Source organism: Protopterus annectens, chromosome 10.part0, assembly GCF_019279795.1.
Source record: "Protopterus annectens isolate FY-2018-M chromosome 10.part0, PAN1.0, whole genome shotgun sequence".
Classification (NCBI taxonomy): domain Eukaryota; kingdom Metazoa; phylum Chordata; order Ceratodontiformes; family Protopteridae; genus Protopterus; species Protopterus annectens.
Genome location: NC_056744.1, coordinates 331,520,688 through 331,542,203, shown reverse-complemented (window position 1 = coordinate 331,542,203; position 21,516 = coordinate 331,520,688). Strand labels below are relative to the sequence as shown.

General features: G+C 40.3%; 1 protein-coding gene across 2 annotated transcripts in view; it reads right to left on the bottom strand.

The window, feature by feature from the left end:
• TADA1 (transcriptional adaptor 1) overlaps positions 1 to 12,254 on the bottom strand; it is a 448,440-nt gene extending 436,186 nt beyond the window's left edge. For both annotated transcript variants that reach the window (XM_044085222.1, XM_044085223.1), the window contains exon 1: positions 12,138 to 12,254. In XM_044085222.1, coding sequence (XP_043941157.1) covers positions 12,138 to 12,211 — 74 coding nt within the window. In that variant the 5' untranslated portion in view covers positions 12,212 to 12,254. The remainder of the gene's footprint in view (positions 1 to 12,137) is intronic.
• Between the last annotated feature and the right edge of the window lie 9,262 nt (positions 12,255 to 21,516).

Here is a 21,516-nt window from a genome sequence, read left to right as displayed (position 1 = left end):
GTTTGTTTAGTAGGATTTGGTGCAAGACTGTGTCAAATGCTTTGGACATATCCAAAAAAAGAGTTGACACTTGTAGGCCTTCATTTTTGAGACTGTTTACTGTGTCTGTGAAGCAGAGGAGGGCTGTAGTGGTACTATGGGCAGGTCTGAAACCATGCTGAGTAGGTGACAGGATGTTGCTGTCTAGGAGATAGTTTAGCATCTGGGTATGGATGCATTTTTCTAGGATTTTGGCCAGGGAAGAGAGTACAGCAATGGGTCTGTAGTTATTAAGTTGAGTGGAGATCCTGCCTTTATTTATGGGTGTAACATAGGATATTTTCCAGAGTTTGGGCACATAGTTTTCAACAATTTATCTGTTTATGAGAGTGGAGATTGGGATAGCAATATCATCTGCTGTGAGTTTCAAGAAATAGCTGGGGAGTAGGCTGGCTGCTGTTGATAAGGTTTTTCGTTTGGAGAGCATGCTTTTGATTGAAGCGGTGGAAACTGTTTTGAGGGTAAAGCTTGTATTAGTGTTATTTGTGTTGGGGGGGGGGGATAGTGAGGTTGGAACTGTCCTGTGATACTAAGGATAGAATTCAGTTCACAAAGTGGGAGTTGAATGGTGTTTCAATGGGAACTTTAGTGTCAGGGGTGGTTGGTTTGGGTGTAGCCTTTTGGGTGGATTTTAGTAGCTGGTTTACATTTTTCCAAAATTCTTGGGGGTTGTGTTGGTATTTAGTTTGTAATGTCGTGTAGTAGGATTTTTTGTCTAGCCTAATGCATTTTTTTGCACAGTTGCGCAGTTCTTGGTACTTAGTTGGGCTTTCTGTTTCTTTGTTTTTTTTATAGTAAAGCCAGGCTGTGTCTCTGGACTTGAGGATTTGTTTGGTTTCTTTACTGAGCCAGGGGTTTGTAGAGGTTCTAACCTTGATTGTACGAATGGAGCGATAGTGTCTAGGTGTTGCAGAAATGTTTTGTTGAAATATGCTACAGCCTAGTCAAGTGGGAGGGTTTTTAGGGGGGGGTCCAGTCACAGTTGCACAATAAAGTATTGAGGACCTCAGGAGAGAGTTTTCTTTGTGTTTCTAGTGGCTTTATAGTTAGTGGTTTTGCATATGCTTGTTCTACTACATATAAGGTATATTATGTTGTGATCACTTAAGGTGTCTGGGAGACTGCCTGTGTGGGGGTACAATGTGGGGTTGTTAGGACCCAGTCAAGGATGGATTCCCTTTTAGATTTTTTTTATCACATCTAGTTGGAATTTGGACTAGCTGCTGATTAATATAGATTACTTGGTGGTTCTGATATATAGGTGAACCAATCGAGGTTGAAATCCCCCAGAATAAGGATTTCTTGTGAGTATGTGGAAGAACACCAGGATAAGAATTCTTCAAGGCTTGCAGGTGTATTACCAGGTGAAATATAGATCACAATTGTGGTGATGACCTTCTTAGGGTGAAGTTGAAGTTGTGAGATAAGTATGTCCCAATTATTGGGGGAGGGGTAGGAGTTTGGTATTTTATTTATTTAACATTTGTTTACCGGGCTAGTCTAACTGGATACATGTCCATTTTCAGTAGAGGCCCGGGGAGATAAGCTCCTAGGTAAGACAATGAATTTAACACAATTCTATCTACGGATATAGAAGACAAATAAAATCTATTTACAGTGCCAATTACAGGTTATCACAGTAAAAAAAAAAATAACAGTGTAGAATACAGGCATAACAAAGGATGCAGTTAAAATCCCAAAATTTACAGTGTAGAATACAGTCATAGCAAATGAAAGTAATATAGATTAGGTGTTCTAGAGATAGTTAGTAGAACTAGTTTTATAAGGAAGAAGTTTCTTTAGATGAGTAGATGGGATGGGAAGATCAGAGTATTTAGTGACTCTTGAGCTAGTCAGGTTTAGAGCATGGGCATAGCCAGTGAGTTTTGAGATGCACTTTCAGATTGTTTTTGAAACAGGAAAGTGAGGGAAGTGTGGAGAGTTCGTTTGGTAGGAGATTCCAGGCTTTTCCAACTATATTAGAAAAAAGTGAGTCACCAGCCTTGTTGTTTGTTTTAGTAGTATGTGCTAGGAGTTTCTGAGAAGACCTTAAGGAATCTAGGTTTTTATAGGGAGTGATCAGTGTGGAAAGAATAGGTGTTTTGGAAGGTGTGTAAAGGGTTTTGTGAGCTATAGTTAGTTGGTGGTATTTAATTAGATTTTGCAGTTCAAGCCATCCTAGCTGTTTTAAATTAAGGCAGTGATGGGTTCTAAATGGGTTACCTGTTGCAAATGTGGCGATGTTATTGTAGGACATTTCCAGTTTGCTGAGATTATTTTTAGATAGTTTAGTAAAAATAGGTGAGGCATATAGAAGAGAAGAGATTAGATGAGTGTGTGCTATTGTGGTTCGAGCTGAAGGTAGGAGAAATGATTTTATCCTATATAGAGAGCCTAGCTTTTTGTTGACAGTTTTATTTGTCAGGTATTTGATGTAAAGTTAAGATGGACTTATACAGTAAGGCAGTACCACCCCCTTTACGAAGTGGTCTGTCTTGTCTAATGATATTGTAGCCGGTAGGGAGAACTTCTGAGCTAGCTATGTTTTTATTTAACCAGGTTTCTGTTAAAGCAACTATGTCTGGGGAGCAGTGTGCTATTGTGGCCTGGAGTTCAGGTACTTTATTTTTGATACTTCTAATATTAATATTTAACATTAAATGATGGTTGGTTTTGCTTCTGTTTGCCCAGGGATGAAGATAGTGGGAGTGTTATGTTCTGACATTTGTGTTGGACAGGACGGATTTGGGCCTGGGTTGGGGTGGATGTCCTCACTTATGGTGAGCCTGGTGTTAAAATGGTGATACAGATGTTGGAGTTTGGTGATGAGTGTGAGAAAGTATTGTGTTTTTTTTTTTTGGGAGTAGGAATGAGAGCATATGTGTTTAGTTCTGAACTGGTCTGTTATGTAGTTCTTGAACAATTGTGGGCAGATATTATTATAATTTCCGGTGTCTGTATATGACAGCGCATAACATAGTGTTGTGCTACTAAGTTTAGGAATATTTCTACAGTGATAACTCGTGGAGTTATAAATAATTATGAGAAGACAGACTGGTGGATGTGAGGTTGAGCTGTGGGTGTGGTTGTGATTACTATAAATGTAGAGGTAGTGAGGGCGGAAAGGAATTGGGGGCAAAGCAGGGGAGCGGAGAGAGCCCAAGCATTAGCGAGGGCGAATGGAGTGGAGCAGTCCCCACCAAGACAAGAGTAATGAGCAGCAAAAGTAAGTGTTACTTTACAAATCTGAACACTTTAAACAAATTCCTGAGGTCTAATGGCTTACCAGCAAGCAGAATTCAATTGCTGAAGAGCACTTGTGTCCTGGTGGGAAACTAGTACTTTAAAGATGGCTCCATGCTCAGCAGGATTCTAATATAGACTTAGTATTGGGGAGGGGGGTAGCACAAGGGGTATAAACCAGGTTGAATGCAAAGAAACCAGCGAAACCAGAGAGGCAATCAGTGGAAATCTACCAGTGAAGGCCTCTAGAGGGCATGAGTAATAATTCAAACTCTACCTGTAAAATGAAGGAGAGAAGAGACAGCAAAGTTTATTAAGGTTGGGAGTGTATCTTCACACTGACTTGGTTATTAGTAGCCAGTTTGTGCACAGATTAGAGTAGGGAGATACATTAGCAATGAAGGGGAATCTACAGAGATGCAAATAAACAGGTGGGGCTCAAGTGATACAAACTAAGGCAAAAAGCAAGGAGAGGGCTGCTTGATGGTTAATTTAATCACAGAGATCTGAAATAAATGTATACTGTCTATTGGACAGTTAGGATTACTGCACTAACTGGGGGGACACAAGGCTACATCAGTCAGTTTTATTAGCAAGCTGAAAACTACTAAGAAACGCTGCTACTGTTACAGCTTCACTCTCATAACACATACAAGTAGAACACCTGGGTGGACTGACCCTGCTCGAGGCTCCAAATGTATATCCTTGTTTAGTTCTGCAATACTGATTCCTTCTTGTACTGTATGGGTGGGGTGGTAGCCGCAGACTGCAGAGTTGCTTGAGTGTGCTCTGAAGAGAGAAAAAAAAGAGAGGATGAAGCTAGTAGAATGAGACAAAGATAAGTTAAAGGGAGTAATGAAGAGATAGGAGGGTGTAAAGGATACAAGTCTGAGGATAGTGTAGATAAAGCAGGAGAATAGATGCTACTGCTACAGTTTGAGTGTGCTTCAACAGTTATCAACATTACAGTGCCATAATGTAACTTTGGAAACAGGTTAATAAATCATGCACAATACATTTATCAGCCAATTATCCTGTGCATAAAAGAAAAAGTAAAATGAACACTTAACAGCATAGCTGAATTAGTAGCAGAGATACAACTGCAGTGCTAAATCAGTAAAAACTGTTTCTAACTCCAACACTAAGTCAATTAGATTTACATTACAATTATAACATCGGTTTTAGTACATCATTGCTGCACAGAGACAACATAGCTGCAGTGGTAGTGTCAATTCCTGTGTATTACTGATGTCTAACATTGCTATCTTATTCCTTTTTATTAAACAGGGCAGGGTCTTATGTAGAGAATATACACTCTACCTACAACTCACAAGTTCCCTGGTAAATTTCACTACACTGGACGAAGTGCCCTTTCTTGAGCTCTATGCCTACTTGTCTATTATAAGCTCTATACCCACTGCAACAGTTCCCCTACTTTGCTGCAGTTTATATCTGCCCGTCTTGTCTTCCCCTGTAACTTCCCATGCATTTACTGATTGTATCATGTAAATGGTGTCCTTCCCCTCACTGAAAGGTAACAAGTAGTAAACTGCAGTACTTAGTATCTCTTTAGGCAAGCTTTTCCGCTAACACCACCTGTACCTGGTTAAACCCCTACTTTGAAACCCTTTCTGCTAACCCCCAATAAAATAACTATGATTCTGTTATATAGCACCTTCTACCACTACTTGTTGACTCACTCAATATGCTTTACTCTCTGTTAACTTTTTCTTGTAACATCACATTTTATTCTATACTACCACAAAAGTTTCTTACCTTGCTTACAGATATTTTTTTTTCTCCTTCTGTACTTCTTTGCAATTCGTCTGGTGCAGGCAAATCCGTTTGGGCTCACTCTGCTCTCCTACCCTACCCTCATTCCCACACACACCCTCTGTCCCTAGTTTTATACCTACACAAGACCCTCCTCTTCCTCTACATAACTCCTCCTCTTCCTATGTAAGCAACCTATCATTCTGTTACTCCTCATCTGTTATTAACACCTACTATTCTAATAATCTATATTTCTACCTGTCTAGCTGCACCTATTTTACCTTTTTTCTATAGTACTCCCCAGCCTGCACCCCATTGTTTTCTCCCACCATTATTTTCTATTACATCCCTCCTCTTCAGCTTTTTATTTGTCCTATATGTATACTATATTTCTGCAGCTATCCTACTCCTTCTCCTTTTTACCTTTTCAGTATTCCATATTTCTGAATTCCCATATTCTTACATACTTATCCAAACTCCTAACTACCTTTTTATTTCCTTTTGATAATATTATTATTATTATTATTATTATTATTATTATTATTATATCTAAACATACCATCTATTCTCCATCACTGACTTCAAGTCTCTGGTTTCTAATATTCACCAGATATGCTCATCTTCTCCCCCATCTACTTCACCTTATGTGCTACATGACATCTACCTCACTTATTTCACAATCCCCCACTCATACTCGCACTATGTCACTTGTCAGCCTTTCACTACCAAAATTGTGTCTAGCTTATTCTGCTTATCCCCTTCTCCTTTGCAGATATAAAATTCTGAACTTTTCCCAATCCACATATGGTAAACTATAGAAATATCATTTTATGTGGCAATGTCCACCCAAACCCAGGTCCCGAATGCTCCTCTTCACAACCATCTCTCTCTTCTACTGTAACAACATCTACAAAAAAAAATCTAATAACCACATCCATGAATATTCTAAGTATAGTAAACAAAGTTTCTGAATTTCATTACTGGATGACTCATTACTCCCCAGACATAACTATTCTTAAAAAAAAAACTTGGCTCAAGCCACATATAAAAGACCTACAAATTCTCCTCCCTGACTAAAATATCATCTGTTCAGACATTTAAAAAGGTAGCAGAGTAGCAAACATGTTTTCTAATCATATTTCTGTCCTTTTGTCTTATTTCTCTACCTAAATTCCTTTCTGTTGAGATCCTTGTATCTCGCTGTAAATTAAGCATAAAACACTATGCATAACTGCTCTGTATATTTTTCCATGAAATAACATGCCTATTCTGGAAGACCTCCTACGCCGAATATCTAGTCCCATTTCTCATAAAAAGTCATTCTTGCTAACTGGCAAACCTTCACATCACACGACTATTCCACCAGTATCAATTTATCTGATTTCAACTTCCCAAACTCACTTCAACAAAGCTAACAACACTGGGACTAATCTGGACTGCATCCTAGTCTCAAATCCAAACCTTTACCACTCAAACCCTCCCAGACTCTCTGACCACCATCCCAACTTTGTTGATACTCAGCATACTAAACAGCACCTTTATAAAGACTATCGTAACTGCTCAAATTTCAATTCCAACATATTTAACGATATTCTCAATACCATTACTTGGTCCAGCCTCTATTCCCTACCACTAGATAATGCTGTTCAAAATTTTAAAACAATATTTCTTGACATTCTCAACAGCCTTCCTCCTATAAGCAAAAAAAAAAAAAAAAAAAAAAAAAAAAAAAAAAGAGAGCAACATTCACCCAAACACCCTGGGTATCTTTTCTAGCAGACAATTAATGCATAAGAGAGTCAAAGCTTGGAAATATTGGCAAAAATATAAATCCCAAGCTCACCTACAGACCTATGAACCACTTCAAAACATGACAAAAAAACAAGCTACTGCTGATAAGAAACATAACCCACAGATTAACAACCCTCCCCCAACAAATCTGGTCTACCATCAAGAAAATATTGCAACCTGGAACTCCTACTATCCCTAAACCCTGTCCAAACATCTACCCCTTAGAAACTGCTTCCAAATATCAGAATATCTAAAGCTTGTTGCTCCCTCTATTGGCTACCCAATCTCCATCTTAATCAATTGATTCATTCATGAGTCATATGTCCCATATCTCTGGAAAATATTTTACATCATTCCTCTTGATAACGGGGGGGGGGGGGGACTCCACTAAAATAAACTTCAGACCTACTGCAATCTTGTCCCTCCTTTCCAAGATATTAGAAAAACTGCATTCATAAACAACTATCATATTTACTTCCAAGAAAATCTATTAAGCTCTACCCAACACGGCTTTCACCCTGATCATAGCACAACTGTGCCCTTGTTGCCTTTTTTGGACCACATCATTAAAGCCAGAGATAACAACTTAGATTTTCCCCTCTTTTTTGCTCTAACGCTTTTGGTACAGTCTCTCATACAAAACTACAACCAGAATTGTCTGCTAAAGGCTTCTTCAGTACAACAGTCACCCGATTTTCTAATCACCTATTTAACAGACAATTAGATAAATGGCTCTCTAACTATTCACCTTTTCTCCCAATTAATACAGGTGCTCCATGGGCTCCATACTTGGCCCTCTTCTTTTTAACATACAGTGGATATAAAAAGTGTACACACTCCTGTTAAAATGCCAGGTTTTTGTGATATAAAAAATGAGATTGCAATAATTCATTTCAAAACCTGTCCCACCTTTAATGTAACCTATAACCTGTACAATTCAATTGAAAAACAAACAAATCTGTTAGGGGAATAAATATAAAAAATAAAAAAAATGTACAATATGCTGGCTGCATAAGTGTGCACACCCTTAAACTAATACTTTGTTATATGTGCATATCCTTAAATTAATACTTTGTTGAAGCACCTTTTCATTTAATTACAGCATTCAGTCTTCTTGGGTACATATCTGCCATCGGTTAAAGAGACTCTGATTAACCCCAAATAAAGTTCAGCTGTCCTAGTAGGATTTTCCTGACATTTACTCAGTTGTCTGCTACAGCAAAAGTCATGGTTCGCAGAGAGCTTACAAAGCATCAAAGGGATCTCATTGTTGAAAGGTATCAGTCAGGAGAAGGGTACAAACAAATTTCCACAGCATTGGATATACCATGGAACACAGTGAAGACAGTCATTAAAAAGTGGAGAAAATATGGGACAACAGTGATGCAGCAAAGAACTGGACGTCCCTCCAAAACTGATGAAAACTGGTCAGGGAGGCTGCCAAACGACCTACAGCAACACTGAAGGAGATGCAGGAATTTCTGGCAAGTACTGGTTGTGTACCTCATGTGACAACAATCTCCCGTATTCTCCATAAGTCTGGACTATGGGGTAGGGTTGCAAGATGGAAGCTTTTTTCTTACACAGAAAAACACCCAGGCCCGGCTAAAATTTGCAAAACAATACATCAAATCTCCCAAAACTAAACTTCCTAAAAATAAAACTTGTCAAGAAAGTCACAGCTAAACCACTAATGATATTGTTTGTGGTTTAGCCGTGGCTTTCTTGGCAAGTTTTATGTGGGAAAATGTGTTATGGTCTGATGAGGCCAAGGCTGAACATTTTGGCCACAATTCCAAAAGGTACGTTTGGCGCAAAAACAACATTTTACATCACCAAAAGAATACCATCCCCAAGGTGAAGCATGGTGATGGCAGTATCATGCTTTGGGGTTGCTTTTCCTCAGCTGGAACTGGGGCTTTAGGCAAGGTGGAGGGAATTATGAACAGTTCCAAATACCAGTCACTTTTTGCCCAAAACCTGGCGTCTGCTAGAAAGCTGAAGATGAAGAAAAAATTAACCTTTCAACATGACAATGTGGAGCGCTTTTGCAAGGATGAGTGGACAAATATTGCCAAGTCAAGATGTGCCATGCTGATAGACTCCTACCCAAGAAAACTGAATGCTGTAATTAAATCAAAAGGTGCTTCAACAAAGTATTAGTTTAAGGGTGTGCACACTTATGCAACCAGTGTATTGTGCTTTTTTTTATTTTTTATATTTTTCCCCTAACAGATTTGTTTTTCAATTGAATTGTACAGGTTATAGGCCACATTAAAGGTGGGAAAAGTTTTGAAATGATTTATTGTGGTCTCGTTTTTTTACATCACAAAAACCTGGTATTTTAACAGAGGTGTGCAAACTTTTTATATCCACTGTATTTATAAAGGATTTATATAAATCCTCCCAAGAAGCTGCACTTATACATTAAACAGATGACTCCACTGTCACCTGTTCAACTAACAATCCTTACCAGTTACAATCAATCACTCAGCAGGCTTTTAACTCTATTGAAAACTGGCTCAATGACAATGAACTTTTCCTAAATCCAAATAAGAGAAAACTGCTCTTATTTCTCCCCAAATCTCAAAAACACACAAAAGACACAGTCAAAATATTCTCTATTAAGAATACTGAAACGTAAGTTGCACCACACACACTAAATTACTCAGTGTTATAATAGATGATCAACTAAAATTTGATCTTCATATTCAAAATTGCATGAAAACACACCAAAAACTGGGCATGCTCTACAGATCAAAAAGACTCCTTCCAACTCCTCAAGAGTTACTCTAGCCAATGCATACCTCTTTCCTTCATTACTATACAACTCATCCATTCTCACCAATATTCTGATATCCATAAGGTCAATACTTGAGCTTTGTTACAACAGAGTAGCTAGATTTGCAGCCAATCAGACATGAACTCCCATCACTGTTCTACCTTCAGATACTTTAACTGGCTTGAGTTACTTCACTACATCAAGTTTATTCAACTCCTCCTTGCTTATAAAATGGGATATAAATCCTCACCCTGCCAGCAACCAGCACCACTCTTAATCCTTACCTCCCAAATCGCTCTCTTCATTCATCCGAGAAACTCCTCCTTGAAATCTATAAACCAAATAAATTTATAGGTTACGGCCTACATTCCTACTCAGTGGCCAAAGTCTGGAACAGTATTCCCACAGATATTAGAGCAATGCCTTGTAGTCAGATAGTCAGATGAGAAACTCCTCCTTGAAATCTATAAACCAAATAAATTTATAGGTTACGGCCTACATACATACTCAGTGGCCAAAGTCTGGAACAGTATTCCCACAGATATTAGAGCAATGCCTTGTAGTCAGATAGTCAGATATTTAAACAGTCTCTAAAGAAATTCCTCCTTAACTCTTGGCGCTATACGTCTTACAGCAGGCTGACATTACCTTCTATTTTTTTCCTTTTTTCTCTCTCTCTTCTCTAATTTGCCAAATCTCCATTTACTTCTCCAATGGCTCCCTACTTTAACTCAATTTTCTCATCCCTCCCAACTGAAAAATCTCTTACCTTTACTCCAGTCTTTCACCCATAATTTACATATTTATCACTACTGATAGTACTTTACTTGATGTTTAATATCATATTATTGTTGCTCAGTATTCACTGTATGATCGACTGATTTGACAGTATTTACCTTGTATGTTGAGTCTCCTACTCTTTCTACACTTCATGTGATGATAATATATTAACTGAACTATGTCTGTGGAAAAATCTCTCCTCGGGCCTCCACTGAAAATGGGATTCATGCCCATTTGGACTTTCCCAGTATTGTCAAATAAAATAATAAAATCATGGGGACTACCACTCTTCTCCCCCAACACACCTTTACAAACTGGAGTACTTTTTATACACTACAAACGGTACTAACATTTTATCTGTTACAGTCACACACACACAATGTTGCAAGCTTACTAATGATAAAGGGAGAGATTCAAAGGCATACATTTCTGTGGATCTAGCGTTGTCGCCTCACAGTAAGACGCTGTCCGGTTCCATTCTCAGCTAGAGCGTCTTCTGCGTGGAGACATGCGTGAATAGGCGTACCTTCGTTGAAGGTTGTGCGTCAGGGCTGGTAACTCAGCACGTAAAAATCAACTACCAATCATTAGCGGATCGGAGTTCCGCTGTGGCGACCCCTAACCGGGAAAAGCCGAAAGACACAACAACATCATTTCAGTGGATCTGCCTACTGATAAGCAGGAAAAAAGCACACACTGCCTGAATTATAACAAAAATACACTGATGTTTCTAGTTGTACTTAACTTTAACACCTCACAAATAAGCATATAAAATACAAGTTTACAAAGGTCTGTTTTCTGAGGATCGTGGTATTTGACAGCCCTGATAATGCCCATCCTGATTGTGTTCCAAGCTGCACAAATGTTGCTGTGAAGTGCAGGGGTAATGTATTTAAGTGTAACCTATACATGCATATGGTACTACTGATTAGTTAACTTTAGATGTGTAAAAATGTACATTACCTAAAAAATTAAACTGATTTGCCTAAACCAATCAGTCAAAGTACTCATATAACTGTTTCTTATTTAAGCAGGGTCAGGCAGCAAGTATAACAGCTATAATAACAGCAGTATAAAAGGGCAGTCACCAACCAAAACAACAAAGGAAATCTTGCCATAAAAGAATATACCAAATTAAAGTAACTTAAACAAATAAAAACAGCATATGTGGCTAAACAAGCTGGTGGCACTGTTCTACTTGTGTGACTCATCAGCATGGTACAGTGCTAGTCACGTTATGCAAAAATGAAACTACTACCACGCAAAAGTACACACACACACACACCACATACACATACTATCTACATATCTATCTGGTGCAGGTTTCCTGTGGTGCATATTCCACCTACACAACTTACAGGGACCGGCACCAAAATTAAACGCCCAGGAAAATGTTCAGAATCTACAACTGTCAAGTCCTCAAATTCGTATCAGTGGTGGGCTGGGGTCCACACGCATCTCACATAATGTACAACAACCCCCCATAGCGTGCCACAGAGTTCAACATTGGCACAGTGCTCCAAGCCAGCAACAAACAGCAAAGATAAGAACGCAAAACACAGGGACAGAGTTTGTATTTGCATCTTCATGCAGAACACAAGCATCAATGTTACAGACCACCTTAGGATCTCACTCTTCACTGACCACCGTGACCATCACGTAATCTGCCTCTACAGGATATAAAACAGCCCTCCCTCCATCACAGTAACCAACGTTACACCGGACTCACTGTTTCACATTCTCTCCGAGAGCCTCAGTTAGATTTTTCTTCGCAGCTTCTAACTCGTTCGTATAAGCAGACATGATGCCCCTAACATTCCCAGTTTGCAATGCGGCAGCACAATGCCCCTATCAGTCCCGTGAACAACCGCGCACCAACTGAACGTGACGTCAAGATCCGGGCCTGGAAACTTATCCTTTTCAATTTGGAATGGATGTTTGTCTGCCTCGTTAAAGTACCACAATTCATTAAGAAGACGTAGTGCAGTTATTTTAACAATTCATAGTGTTTTTGACATGTACAAGACCAGTAATGTAAACAGTGAATGCTTGCAACTGTATCGAATTACACAACCATAGCTGTCATCATCACTACCATTAACTAGGGTTACCTTTTTGTGTCTTGCAAAAATAAAATGACAATTGTCCTAAGTTGTTTTTAATAGTTGCATAAAACAGTTATTTTATATCTGAAACACCTAAATGTTATAGGAAATAGCGTAAATTGAAATGCTACACCAGTAAGGTTTTATATTGGCAATATAAGTGAAGCTGTGTCCTCACAGGCCATGGGTATGTTTTGCCCTGCAAAATCTGACATTTCTACAAAAAAGGTCTCACTTTGGGCATTTGAAAATATGGTAACTGTATTAACCCCCTTTTTTCCAATTTTCTACATGTGGTTGGGGTGTCATGTTAACTGCTGCCGTCTCTCTCGATTCAATGCCACATTCCTGCCTTATTCGACACTCATGCCTGTCACAGATCTCTCGCACAATCCATCCACCTGCTTCTGGATGCCCTTGTTTCCTCTTGCCTTCTTCCTGATTGCTGCAAATTTTCTTCACCAGATTATCTGGTTTTCAGCACGTGCTTGAACCACCTTAATCTGTTCTCTTTGACCTTTTCTGCAACTGCAGCTACTTTGGCATCTGCTCTTATGTCCTCATTTCTTTGTTTGTCCTACAGTGTGAATCCTACCACCCAATCTAAGGCACTTCATTTCCATCACCTCTAGCTTCTTCATCTGCTCTGCCTTTACTGCCCAGGTTTCTGTACCATACAGTAGTACTAGTCACACCACTGTCTTGTACACCTTATTTTTCAGCTTCTTTGGCATTATTCTGTCATACACTACACCTGACACTCTATTCCAGTTGACTGCAGCCCCTCTGATTATAGTTTTGACCTCTTCATTAAGACTTTCCTTCTCCTCAACCTCCCCTTTCAGGTACTTGAAGCAGTTAACCTGTTCCACTATCTTCCCTTCTATCTCAGTTCTTAGTTTCTTCTGATGTTTCCCATTTGCTGCCATTATCACTGTCTTATCTGTACTCATTTTCATCCCATGGGCTTTCCGTTTCCCCTATCCTTTGCTGACGTTCTTGCTCAGAGTCTGCCTCTAATGCCACATTATCTAATCAGAGTCTGCTTCTAATGCCACATTGTCTAATCAGAGTCTGCCTCTAATGCTACATTGTCTAATCAGAGTCTGCCTCTAATGCCACATTGTCTAATCAGAGTCTGCCTCTAATGCTACATTGTCTAATCAGAGTCTGCCTCTAATGCTACATTGTCTAATCAGAGTCTGCCTCTAATGCCACATTGTCTAATCAGAGTCTGCCTCTAATGCCATGTCATCTGCATACAGCAACTTTTTGATCTGTCCCGTCCAATCTGTTTGATAATGTATTCCATCATCAGTATAAACAGCAGTGGACTCAGAGCTGAACCTTGATCCACACCCACTCCAACTAGGAACCCCTCTATGAGACTGAACACTGTTCATGCTTGAGTCATTCGGTCCTTGTGCCTGCACTAATTCTACCAATGTTTCTGAGACTTCAACCACAGGACTGTCCAAATCAGCTTTCATGGGATCTTATCATATGCTTTCTCCAAGTCTAGAAATTCCCAATTGGGCTCTTTTCCTCATCTCTAGCTTCTTCTCGACTACCTGTCTCACTGCAAACATTGGGTCAGTTGTGCTGCATCCTGGCCTTAATCTGAACTTCTCACCTTCCATATTACTTTCTACTGCTGTGCGTATTCATTTATCAATCACCATTTCCAGAACTTTCCTGCAATGTGACAGGAGTTTGATACCTCTGTACTGCCCAAACTTGTGAATGTCCCCATTGTTGTACACTGGCATGAGTATGCTTATTCTGTAATATCTGAGCTGCACCTTTCTCTCCATACAGCTATGCGTATCCCCAACAACCATTGCTCCCCATCTCACCCAGCATCTTTATAATATCTGCTGTGACCTCATGTCATGCCTGCTGCTTTCTCTGACTTCATTTTCCTGAGTGCTGTTTTTCCTTTTTCTGTGGTGATCTCCTCTTCTTTTCTCATTGTAAGCTGTATCTGGGGCAGTACAGCTTCTGTGGGGTTTTCTTCATGCAGAAGCCTCTGGAAGTACTCCTTCCATCTTCCTTAGATGTTCTGTAGGCTAGTGAGCAGGTTGTTGCAGGCACTCCTTTTGAAAGGTGTCTGACTATCTTCTTTATCTTTCTGTCTTTGCCGTGCAACCTGATATAGTTTCTTTGTGCCACATATTGAGTCACTTTTCAGAAGCTGGTAGAGTGCCTCTGATGCCCTGTTCTTTGCTACTGAAACTCCTTTCTTAGCATTTTTATTAGCCAACCAGTATTCCTTTCTAGCCTGGTCCATCTTTTCTGTCTCCCACTTTTTCCTGTACTCCTTTCTTGTGATGACTTCCTGGACTTCTGCATTCCACCACCAGCTTTTCTAATATACCTTATTTCTGTACCTGGCTCTGCCACATATCTGTTCTATAGTCCTCACACATGCTATTTTATTGTTCTGCCATTCTTTTTCAGATCTATCTATTTCTTTCTCATTTTGGTGTGCTAGAGCCCTGAGTAGTTCCTTGAATTGTTGTGCTTTCTCTCCAGTCAGTTTCCAGGCCTTCAGCCTTTGTTGAAGTTAGAGCCTTCTTTGACCACTGCTTGCAGATGATTTTGGTAACAACTGATTTATGCTGTTAGCCAACTGTTTCACTGGGGATGAGTTTGCAATCATTGATTTTACCCCAATGCCCGTTCTTTACTAGGAAAAAGTTCACTTGAGTTGCATGTTGGCCACTCTTGCATGTGATCTTGTGGCTGTCTCTTTTTCTAAACCATGTGTTGTCTACTAACAAGCCATTTGCTAGACAAAAGTCTAGAATAGTCTCTCCATCTTTATTGCTGTTGCCTCACCCATGTGGAACCAGGCAGTCTTCATATCCTGTACTGTCTGTCCCAATATGTGCATTCAAGTTACCCATTAGCAACACTAATTTGATTTATCCTGCCTTATCTAGTAGGTCCTGCAACTGCTGTCTGAATACACTCTTCTCTTCACTGTCACAACCCTGCTGTGGGGCAGGGCATATGATGAGATTAGGCTGGAGTCTGATTAACATGAGTCTGTCACTAAATCTGATGACATTCCTCACTCCCTTCTGAAGCTTCCCTCTCACCACAATTTGCATACCATTTCTAACCTGTCCTCCTCCTGAGTAGTAGACTCTGGATCCCAAGCCAAGTGGCTTTGCTGCACTGCCCTTCCACCTTGAATCCTAAATACATAGGATGTCCAACCTCTTCCATACCATCATGTCATCCACTTCCAAGCTTTGTGCTGTTAGCAAAACTATATTAAGTACAGCAATTTTAGTTAATGTTTGGCAGGTTGATTGGTTTTACGTCCAGCTTTCACTAAACGGAGCTATCCCAGGTAACCCAGGCTGGGCAGCTGGACACCAACCAGCAAGTATCTTATTGACGCATGGCTGCTGTGCTTTAAGTCAGGCACACAGTAGCCAATAGCGGCACATATACCCCTTCCACCATTAGCATGGGTCCCTGGCATAGTTCGTAGTAGGCCAGGTCCTCAACTCACTTATCACCGACAAATACCCATGTTCATTTGGCGACATTAGTCAACACGACCGAACATAGTTTTCAAAAGTTTCTTAATTTCTCAGGATTTTACCTCATAGTTTTGCCCAGCCCTTGTAAATTGTTTTTTGATATTCTAGTAAATGACAATGGATTATAGTCAGTCAGTAATGCCAGTATTAGACTTTTTTTTAATATATGTTTTGATTGATGCAGAACCTACTTCTATTACATTTTTAAGTGAGTTGGAGTAACATTCAGAAAACAAATTGCCCCTGAGTTGGGACTGCTGTCACCTATTATTTCTCCCTTTAGTAGAATTTCTGAGAAAAGGGGTTAATAGGTATGACTATAAACAGAAGTGTGTAACTCAGTTCTTTAAAGCATAGAGAAGGCTGGCAGATGCACTGCTTAATGTTTGGCTAGCCTTGAATCACCCACATCTCATTTCATGTAGATCAGAGTGTGGCTTCCATTGGCTCCCTTTAACTTTTACCTCATTATCTGGGTCACACCTTTTGTGGAGAAGGGGAGTCCATATGACTGAGAAAGGAATTAAGCCACGGCTTGTTGCTGTGCATCCTGCAGGTAACTCAGGTAAAACTTTACTTCCTACTGTCCATGACTTTCTTATGTTCCTTCTCTTATATGAAGTATATTTAACAATATGATTAGTCATGCTGCTTCACACTGCTTCCTTCTCAGAAGGTAGCGTAACTCTCAGCCTATCTCCAACCTCGCTTCTCAGAAGGCAGCGTAACTCTCAGCCATTCATCTCCAGCCTTGCTTCTCAGAAGGCAGTATAACTCAGCCATCCATCTCCAGCCTCGCTTCTCAGAAGGCAGCATAACTCTCAGCCTTCTATCTCCAGCCTCGCTTCTCAGAAGGCAGCATAACTCTCAGCCTTCCATCTCCAGCCTCACTTCTCAGAAAGCAATGTAACTCAGCCATCCATCTCCAGCCTTGTTTCTCAAAAGGCAGCTTAACTCTCAGCCTTCTATTGTCAGCCTCGCTTCTCAGAAGGCAGCATAACTCAGCCATCCATCTCCAGCCTCACTTCTCAGAAGGCAGCATAACTCAGCCATCCATCTCCAGCCTCACTTCTCAGAAGGTGGCATAACTCTCAGCCTTCCATCTCCAGCCTCGCTTCTCAAAAGGCAGCGTAACTCTCAGCCATACATCTCCAGCCTCGCTTCTCAGAAGGTAGCATAACTCTCAGCCTTCCATCTCCAGCCTTGCTTCTCAGAAGGCAGTGTAACTCAGCCATCCATCTCCAGCTTTGCTTCTCAGAAGGCAGCATAACTCTTCTATCTTCAGCCTTGCTTCTCAGAAGGCAGCATAACTCAGCCATCCATCTCCAGCCTTGCTTCTCAGAAGGCAGCATAACTCAGCCACCTATCTCCAGCCTCGCTTCTCAGAAGGCAGCGTAAATCTCAGCCTTCTATCTCCAGCCTCGCTTCTCAAAAGGCAGCGTAACTCTCAGCCTTCTATCTCCAGCCTCGCTTCTCAGAAGGCAGCATAACTCAGCCATCCATCTCCAGCCTCACTTCTCAGATGGCAGCATAACTCAGCAATCCATCTCCAGCCTTGCTTCTCAGAAGGCAGCATAACTCTCAGCCTTCCATCTCCAGCCTCGCTTCTCAAAAGGCAGTGTAACTCTCAGCCATCCATCTCCAGCCTCGCTTCTCAGAAGGCAGCATAACTCTCAGCCTTCCATCTCCGGCCTTGCTTGTCAGAAGGCAGTGTAACTCAGCCATCCATCTCCAGCCTCACTTCTCAGAAGGCAGCGTAACTCTTCTATCTCCAGCCTCGCTTCTCAGAAGGCAGCATAACTCAGCCATCCATCTCCAGCCTCACTTCTCAGAAGGCAGCGTACCTCTCAGCCTTCTGTCTTCAGCCTTGCTTCTCAGAAGGCAGCATAACTCAGCCATCCATCTCCAGCCTTGCTTCTCAGAAGGCAGCATAACTCAGCCACCTATCTCCAGCCTCGCTTCTCAGAAGGCAGCGTAAATCTCAGCCTTCTATCTCCAGCCTCGCTTCTCAAAAGGCAGCGTAACTCTCAGCCTTCTATCTCCAGCCTCGCTTCTCAGAAGGCAGCATAACTCAGCCATCCATCTCCAGCCTCACTTCTCAGATGGCAGCATAACTCAGCAATCCATCTCCAGCCTTGCTTCTCAGAAGGCAGCATAACTCTCAGCCTTCCATCTCCAGCCTCGCTTCTCAAAAGGCAGTGTAACTCTCAGCCATCCATCTCCAGCCTCGCTTCTCAGAAGGCAGCATAACTCTCAGCCTTCCATCTCCGGCCTTGCTTGTCAGAAGGCAGTGTAACTCAGCCATCCATCTCCAGCCTCACTTCTCAGAAGGCAGCGTAACTCTTCTATCTCCAGCCTCGCTTCTCAGAAGGCAGCATAACTCAGCCATCCATCTCCAGCCTCACTTCTCAGAAGGCAGCGTACCTCTCAGCCTTCTGTCTTCAGCCTTGCTTCTCAGAAGGCAGCATAACTCAGCCATCCATCTCCAGCCTTGCTTCTCAGAAGGCAGCATAACTCAGCCATCCATCTCCAGCCTCGCTTCTCAAAAGGCAGTGTAACTCTCAGCCTTCTATCTCCAGCCTTGCTTCTCAGAAGGCAGCGTAACTCTCAGCCATCCATCTCCAGCATACCTTTCAACAAGCTAGTGCAAGAATTCTACACAAAGCTAAAAATAATTGTGGGGGGGGGCAAAGGTCCAAAAATAGGGACAATTTTTAACTATTCTAATTCACTTTAAAAAAACTTAATAGAACAATTGTTTTTTGCATTAGCATGCATTTTCTGAAAGATAAGTGTGAAACTCAAATGTCTATCATTATTTAGTGATTTAAATCTTCAGTGATTTTCTAGAAAACCACATATTTTATAAGGAAACCTCTAAAAATGTGAGGTAAATATCAGGACATACTGTAAAATTCTCAACTGTTGAAAAGTATGATCTCCAAACGTAGAACGCCATCAGTCATAAGTATTACATACTTTGCCCATTTGTTCAAGATTATGACTGATGGCGTTCTCAACTGTTGAAAAGTATGATCTCCAAACGTAGAACGCCATCAGTCATAATCTTGAACAAATGGGCAAAGTATGTAATACTTATTTAAAACTTCAGTTGGGAAGCTCACAACATGCTTAACATTTCTTGCCTTATACTCGGAAGTTCTTTAATTATGATTCAATATTGCTTGCCATGTATTTTTGTTAAAAAACTAACAATGAGATGTGAAACAGCAAACATTAAAGTAGTTGAGACATCAGTCATATATAATGCAGTTTATCATATACAGCCAAATGTAAAATACAGGCTCTCCCAAGCAAAAATAAAGTCATGTGGTTAAAGAAAATGCACAGGAAGCACCCTTAACTCACTCTTTGAGTCTTGTGCTGTTAGAAAAGCATCTCTGTTGGTAGGTCTCTCTGGATTCTTCTACCAGGTACAACTTCCATCTTCGTTTATCAGGTCTTCCTTCATTTTGACTCTCACAGCCAGAGTCACTGCTCTGAACTGCAAGTTCATTTTCATAAGTAAACACTCTCTGGTTGGGCTTCTTTTGCCTCTCTTTTTGCAATGCATCCAATAGCTCATTAAACAAACCTGCTGTCACCAAATTAGCCGGGTATCTTTCTGTTCTTAAAAAACAAGTACAAATTAACAGGAAACACTACTCATTTAAATTAACATCACCCCATTTACCATGAATTACTCTATAACATTACCAGAGACATTGTTTACCTCATTTTTACACATTTTTGGTCACTTGTATTCTTTCAGCTGGTGAGAACCAGCAAACTACATTACAATTGACCGAAGTAGCTAGAAACCCTTGGTTCCCTGCCAACTGCATAGGCTCTGTAACCACGACAGGCCATTCGCATTGCAGTGGGTCAAACTTGGCCTTCATTGGACATTTAACATAAATGGCTTCAAAGATAATGCCCACTTATAGAGCTTTGTGTTTCTATCCTGTTGTTGGTATTGCCATAATATGGGAGTATGGTCCATTACTAGACTGAACTCTTGCCCTAATACCTAGTATTTTACAGAGCCAAGCACCCATGAAATGGCTAGACATTCTCCTTCAATCACAAAATACCTAACAACTGCCTTGTTTAGTTTAACTAAGGAAACAAAATAGATGCTTCTCAACATTAAAGTCTGTGAGAGCACTATTGCCTGAGCACCCTCCCCCTGCCTCTAAGACATTAATACAGATTAAAAATGGTTTACTAAAGTTATAAGATGCTAACACAGGCTGAGAACATAATGTTTTCTTTAGTTGCTTAAAAGCAGTGTCTGCTTCCACTGTCCACTTTACTTTGTGAGGCATTTTCCTCTTGGGAGATCTGTGACGGAGCATGCTATCATTGCAAATTTCTGATAGTACCCAATGCAAAGAACAGCCAGTAACATAAGAAAATCTAGTGTACTTCAATTCAAAAACTAAAACCAATACAAATTCACTGGAACCACAAATTGCTCAATAAAAAAGCCTTATTCAAACTTAAAACTGCAATAAAAAAGCTTTAAGTCTGAATATTTTTTTTTTATTGAGCAGTCTGTGGTTCCAGTGATTTTGTATTGGTTTTAGTTTTCTTAAATTTCTAATAATACCCCACTAACACCAACAATGCCATCACACGTTTCTTAGTTTCTGAAATAGGCCAATTTCTTTGTGCTTTTCATTTGGGGGTTTAATAATTCTCCTTCCTATAATATATCATAAGTATTTACCATCTGTTATACCTACCTTGCTGCTGGAGGCATTTTCAGTTAATCCAGCTTGCTTCATGGAGTATAGCACAGCCTGGACCTTAGTTAGATGGAAGCCCCATCCATCTCCTCATTAAAATATTTACCTCCTCACTAGAATAACCATCTAAAAACAGATATTTTTCTCACTAACATGACAAACTTCCTATAATTTCTAGAACCAAAATGTCACCCCTATGTACTTCACCTACTGCACTATATCTCTTAGTTATGCTAGCCACTTTAATCTTACTATCAATCCTAACAACCTATTAGTTGTCACAGAACTTTCAGCTCCCTGCGAAAGGTACTAGTACTGAACACAAGATCACACTTGACAATCATATTCACCAGATCTGTGCTCCCACGACTTCCACTATTTACTCTTAAAAACACATTCTCCTAAAATAACCAGTCCACTATAATAAACATCGAGTTAGACTAAAAAAAGAAATGAACTTAAAAAACAAAACGATTAGCTGTCCAATTCAACCAAGTACCTATACTGTACAAAAATACTGACAATATGTGATGACCTACACCAAAAACCAGGACCTCCAACCACAAATAAGCATCAAAACTCCACCCAGCCAAACCCAATCAACAGTGCACATCCAAGCTGACATCAAGCTTCTGCATCCATGCAACCTCTAAAACACAACAAACAAAACTTTACCAAAGTCACACTGAATGAAA